Genomic DNA, 6,000 nt, shown 5'->3' on the forward strand with positions numbered 1-6,000 from the left:
CAGACCTCCGCCAACAGGAGAGCAGGTGTCGGCGCCAGGTCTCGGGGCCGCAGCGCTTGTTGCTAAGCAGCCGCTGGGTCCCGGTTGTTCTGTCAAAACGCCACAGAACGAGTCTGACGGGCCGGCGCCATACGCCCGCTGAAGTTCCCCCCCCCCCCCCCCCCGAATCCGTGGAGTGGAGCCAGAACACGGGAGAGACACAAACACCCATCTGCTTGTTGCATATTCCATATCGCGGCTCGTGGCTATTTCCACTTGTTCCTCCATCACACTTCTGTTTTCTCTTCCTCTTCTCTCCTCCTCCTCCTCCTCCTCCTCCTCTCCACTCTGTCACAAACACCCGGAGAGGAAAACGCCGTGAGATCTGTTATGTTCTCACTCTCTCCCGAGATGTTATCTTTCCCTCATTCCACCTTTTTGTTTCGCTGCTGTCGGATCAGCAGCGATTCCCGAGAGGCCGTTTGGCTCGTGTGTGTTTTGTTTCGAGCTCCGACTCTAAGCTTTGACGGCTTTCAGCGCAGATTACACTCCCGTCTTTGTTTACGTGCTCGAATCAAAAACACCGGTTCTGCTCGCGCAAATCCCGGTGGAGTATCAGAATCAATCAGAGAATCCCATTCTGCACAGGAAATTGCTGAGGTACGTCTTAATCAAGCTAATGGGAGTTTTACAGATCCGCCTCCCTGTTTGAAAGCCGGGGACGCTACGGCGTTTACCGGTGAGGACGCCGCCCGCCCGCCCGCCGGTGGGAAGTTGATTGGCTCATCAATGTCGGGGATTAGGTGGAGGATGTGAAACAGAATTGCTAAGTGTTCTGCTTGTCTCTGCATCCAGGCAGGCAGGCAGGCAGCGGGGGGGATTAGGGCCCGGACGCTGATACAACTGTTCTTACATCAACTTTGTTTTGGCCACAATTAGGGTTGCAAAGGGGCGGAAACTTTCTGGTAAATTTCCAGAAACTTTCCGGAAACTTTCCATGGGAAGTTAAGCTCGGGAATTTTGGGATATTACTGGGAAAACATATGAGCATGCTGATTGAGGATTGTTCATCTGTTCATCTAGCCTATTTCCATTCATTTATCCATCAATTGTAAAATATGTTTACAGACGATTCCAATAGTTTGGCTAACTATTTATATCTCTGGCATTGCATTAGTGTTTTTTTACAAACTTTTTTCTCATCTTATTCTACAGAACAATGCCACGTGCACTCTCTCATGTGTGGAGACATTTCACCTCATCCAATGTAGAAGGAAAGGCTGTGTACATTTGCAAATACTGTGCAAAGACCTATGTTAAGAATGACACAACGATGCAGAAGCATATAGTCAAGTGCCCAAAGTTTCCTCAGGGCTCAAATCAGCCTATGACAAAACAAAATGTTTATATTTATGTCTGTATATGACAAGGTAAATACAGTTAGAATAAATTACCCACAACATTTCCAGTTTATTCCCGTATATTCCCGTTAATTCCCGTTAATTCCCGTTAATTCCTGTTAATTCCCATGGAAAGTTTCCAACTTTGAATATTCCCGGAATTTTGCAACCCTTAGCCACAATGTCGTTCAGAACAGTTTGTGTACAAAGCTCTGAGGAATGAAGTGTCTCCATCAGAGGACAAGTAGAGGAAAAGAGTAGTTTACAACCTGGGCCTTATGTTTATAGATGTGAGTTCGTAAAAGTGCAGAAACTTTTGGAATCAGTGCAGTAGAGAACGCCTCTATAGAAAAGTCCCAGGATAACAATTTAAATTATTTATTTTGGAGACAAATGAGCCAAAGGAAATCCTTTGTTTTCTTTTCCTGAAGCTGAAACTATTCCATCCTGATTTAACTTCACTTTAACACTGAAGCCAAATGTCTCCTCAAACTGTCGCCCCAGTGATTCCCTGCACAAATCTTAAAGAGTTATACTGATTCAGTAGGAACTGTTTCCTGAGCTGCAGGTTCCTGAGGAGATAGAGGAGCTGCTGCTTGTGCCCCGAGATAAAACTAGATTCTCATCTCGACACCTTCTCTCTCACTTCTCGTCCCACAGGTCCTGAGGGACTCGGCTTCAGCATCACGTCCCGGGACGTCCCCATCGGCGGCTCGGCGCCAATCTACGTGAAGAACATCCTGCCTCGGGGGGCTGCCATCCAAGATGGCCGCCTCAAGGCAGGAGACAGGCTGCTGGAGGTGAGGAACAATGAAATGTGACTGAAGTCTTTGTTTGATTATTGCTTATTCCGAACTTAACCTTACTTTAGGAACTGTGACAGTAAAACAGATTTCAGACGTTCACCGAGTAGTTAAAGCAGATTTGTCCCGAGATCAAAGGAACAACGAAATCAAAAATGTCTTTGTTTGATTATTGCTTATTCGGAGTTTAACCTTACTTGTTAAATTCATCAGAAAATGCTGTTTATGTCGGTGTCTTATTCAGATTATTTATTATATGTTCATATCAGTGTCCATGTAAATGATTATAACGTGTCTCCTGCTCAGGTGAATGGCGTGGACCTAAATGGGCGCACCCAGGAGGAGGTGGTCTCCCTCCTCAGGGCCACGCCCATGGGAGGGGCCGTCGGACTCCTGATCCTCCGACAGGAAGACACCTTCCTCCCCCGGGAAGTGGTACGTCTGTCTGTCACTCTCCACCTCTTTTGGAAACATTCCTTCGACTCTTCATCCTGTCGGCGTAAAACATTTCACACCAGAACACGAGAGTTTCGCTCCTGTGCTGTCATGAGTGGCGTTAATCCCCCCCCCCCACCCCCCCGTGAGTGGCGTGTTGTCTTCTCGTTTCCCGGCTAACGCCACACGCCAGCCGAGCACGCAGAGTGATCGTCCCGCTCCGCCGCTGCACTCCTCTCTCTCTCTGTTAATCAAGCCGTGGCTCGGAGGAGGAGGAAACCTGTGGAGCTCAATCGCTTCTCTCTATCTCCTTTTCTCTGACTTTCTTTTATCCGCTTCTCTCATCCGCTGCTTTCGTTCTCATTCCCCAGTTCCTTCTCTTCTCCTCTCGCTTTGTGGCGTAGCCGCCTCTATCTCTCTGTGTTTCGCCTCCGAGCCGACTTGCCAGGTTGACGGATGGTGGGATGAACGGAGAGAGACGCAGGGCAGGTAGTCGACAGAGAAGGGAAAACACACTTTGGCTTGAATATCAATCAGGAAACATCAGGCGTATTAACCCTGAGCGAACCGCTGTGGAGATCTGTGGCGGCAGCGGCAGCTCCGGGGCCGCGGCAGCTGTCACTCACGGCTCCTAACGTCACTGATCCATGCAAACTGGAGCTAATTCACTTGTTCCAGCCGGTTGCTCTCGTCAAGGTCGTGTTTTTAATGTTCGATGCCAGATGCTGCACTGCATTGTTTTTGTAGAAAACAAAGTTTGAAGCATCGAAGTCGTAACCGCCGAGAGGAAAACAAGGCAGCAGAACACGGAGGCTCAAGTGCTTAGTTTTGGTTCCAACAGACTTCATCAGGTACGAATGTGAAGTAAAAGACCCGAGCACCCCTCCGCTGTCTTCAAAATGGTTTCTCCCAGCTTCCTCCACAGTCGCTGGGGCCATTACAGGCACAAGCAGCCATTTGCTCACAAGGGCTGTCAATCAAAAAGGCTGATTGGTGGCAATTATCACAGTGGGAGATGCGGAGGAGGCCATTGGCTGCCTGCCGCCACGGGTGAAGCCGGATGAGAGGAAGAGCCTCGGTGGTCGATACTCGTCTCCAGATTAGAGCGCCGCTTTGAGTCCAGCTGACGGAGCTTCGTTATATGAGCGGATTTATTTGATCCGTGGTCAAATCAGCTGGTGAGGGTGGTGTAAAGACCTGAGGGAGATGAGGTCCAGCAGCGTCAGTATCTGTATCTGGAGTTATGAGCTGGGATAAGAATTGTGGCTCAGAGTAGGAGGAGGCTTCACGTCCGGGTCCGTTACCGTGACGACATCGTTTCATTGTTAAAAACACGAAACATGAGCGAAAAACAAGCTGAACTGAGTTTAAGTGAAAACGGCAGATTTTCCTGGAGCATAGGTTTGAATTAATAATGGCAGTTACTAAGTTTTTTATATTAAAGTTAATTCAACGTAACAAAAAATAAAAGTCAGCAGCTGTTGGATTATATATACAGGTTGTGCCAAAGCTCAACAAGAACCCGTACACCCGTCCCTACTTCTACTAATATTAATAATAATAACATAGATGCAATAGGAAAAATAATACGTACAGATTCTCAGCAGAGATTCAATTTCATACAGAGCAAAAACATCAGTATTATTTTTCATCCCTGAGCAGACTTTATAAAACCTGAGAGTTGAAAGTCGAGAGTTCACCAAAATAAAATATTCTGTTCAAAGAGCTGCAGCAGAGGTTCAGTGGATAGTGAAAAGTATTCATTATGCAGATCAATATTTCATGTCTGAGCACACGTGCACCACACAGCACTAACATCTGTCTGCACTTTCATAACCTGCATGGACATTGATTCATCACGCTGACGCCATTCATCCACAAGTTCCCTCACAACCATCTCCTTTGTGCTCAGATTTTCACTGTTCCTTCAAAAACAGTTCCATGTTATTTTGTTTTCTTGCTGACTTTTGGTTCTTCTGTCCCTCCTTCCTCCTCCCTCCTTTCTCCTCCCTCCTCCCTCCTCCCTCCATCCTCTAGAACGCCGAGCCCCAGATGCAAAGCCCCAGAGATTCGGTAAGACTCCACCAACACTAAACCCTAAAGTTACATCCACACTTCTGACTCTCCTTTCATTTCCGACATTTTAAAACTGAAACCATCTCTGTCCACACGAGTGTTTTGGCTCCGTAACGTTTTTTAAATCCTCGTCCACACGCCTGAAACCTCATATCACGTGACCTCTCATGCACATTGATCACGCTTGTGACGCTCCTCGAACACGGAGCGTTATCACGAAGTTAGAATAACAAAACCAAAGCTGAATGAAATCAGGTTCCGGAGTGAACTAGCTGGTTAATCAAAGTGAGAGTCACCAGTCGTGCTTGCAAATGTTTGTCAGAAACACTCGTTTTTTAATCTCCACCCAGAGTTGCTCCAACAAATCACAATTTCATGGATCATCAGTATGGAGCGCTGGAACCGGGCTGCAGAGTGATTTGCTCCATCACTCCGCTCAGAGCTGTATTTGTCGGCGAAGGAGGGGGGGGGGCGGACACATGGACGTTTGCTTTATTTGACGGCTGAGGATAAGGTTGTCAGTCTGGCCTGCTCGCTGCAGACGTGTGACGGGAATCACAAACAGTCGGTTTGGTTTAAGTTGCAGAGCCGGTCGTTCACGTCTCTACGTGCTGAACATCCACAAAGACGGAGACAAATTTATCTATAACGAGGGCGACTTGACATTTTTATCCACATGTATAAATATCGTTTCCATAGGAACCGATAGCTCTGACGTTATCTTTGTTCAAACGCTGTGAAACTGATATAGAGGCAGGAGAGGAGCAGGGAATATATACCTTGTTCAAATAACTTAGGGAGTGTTAAGAATAATCTTCTCTGTTAGGAAATCTCATGGATTCTCATGTTTTATGTGTTTATGTCGCAAAATAGTGAAATAACATGTCAGATTTTTGTATTTCCTTCAATTCATACGGTACTTTAATCATTTATTATGTTTTATTGACGTGCATAACCTCTAACTGCTGATGTTGCACAGAGGGTTTTGAAAATACTCCACGAAATGACATCCCAGTAAGCGAACTTATCAAAGTAGACACTGGAGGAGCATTTCTATGAGTTCAAAAGGTTAAAGACGGAAATATCTATTGCTTATTTCATATATATTCTTAAATACACACAAAATACATGTTTTCAGTAGTAACTGATATTTGGAGGAGCTACACTTTTTCCACACGACTCATGAGAAGAATCATTCTCCGTCTGGACGTCCTGAGCGTCACACTCGACCCTAACAGGATCCAGCAGCTGTTCCACGCACATCTGTCTTCAGCGCTCATATTAAAAAGCCATTCAGATTTTCATAA

General features: G+C 46.3%; 1 protein-coding gene across 1 annotated transcript in view; it reads left to right on the top strand.

The window, feature by feature from the left end:
- The window catches only part of LOC133018470 (partitioning defective 3 homolog), a 237,599-nt gene that overhangs the window by 122,156 nt on the left and 109,443 nt on the right, over positions 1-6,000 (top strand). Inside the window, exons 10-12 of the mRNA XM_061084838.1 lie at positions 2,040-2,179; positions 2,489-2,617; positions 4,655-4,690. Coding sequence (XP_060940821.1) covers positions 2,040-2,179; positions 2,489-2,617; positions 4,655-4,690 — 305 coding nt within the window. The remainder of the gene's footprint in view (positions 1-2,039; positions 2,180-2,488; positions 2,618-4,654; positions 4,691-6,000) is intronic.

The sequence above is a fragment of the Limanda limanda genome, chromosome 13, assembly GCF_963576545.1.
Source record: "Limanda limanda chromosome 13, fLimLim1.1, whole genome shotgun sequence".
Taxonomy (NCBI): domain Eukaryota; kingdom Metazoa; phylum Chordata; class Actinopteri; order Pleuronectiformes; family Pleuronectidae; genus Limanda; species Limanda limanda.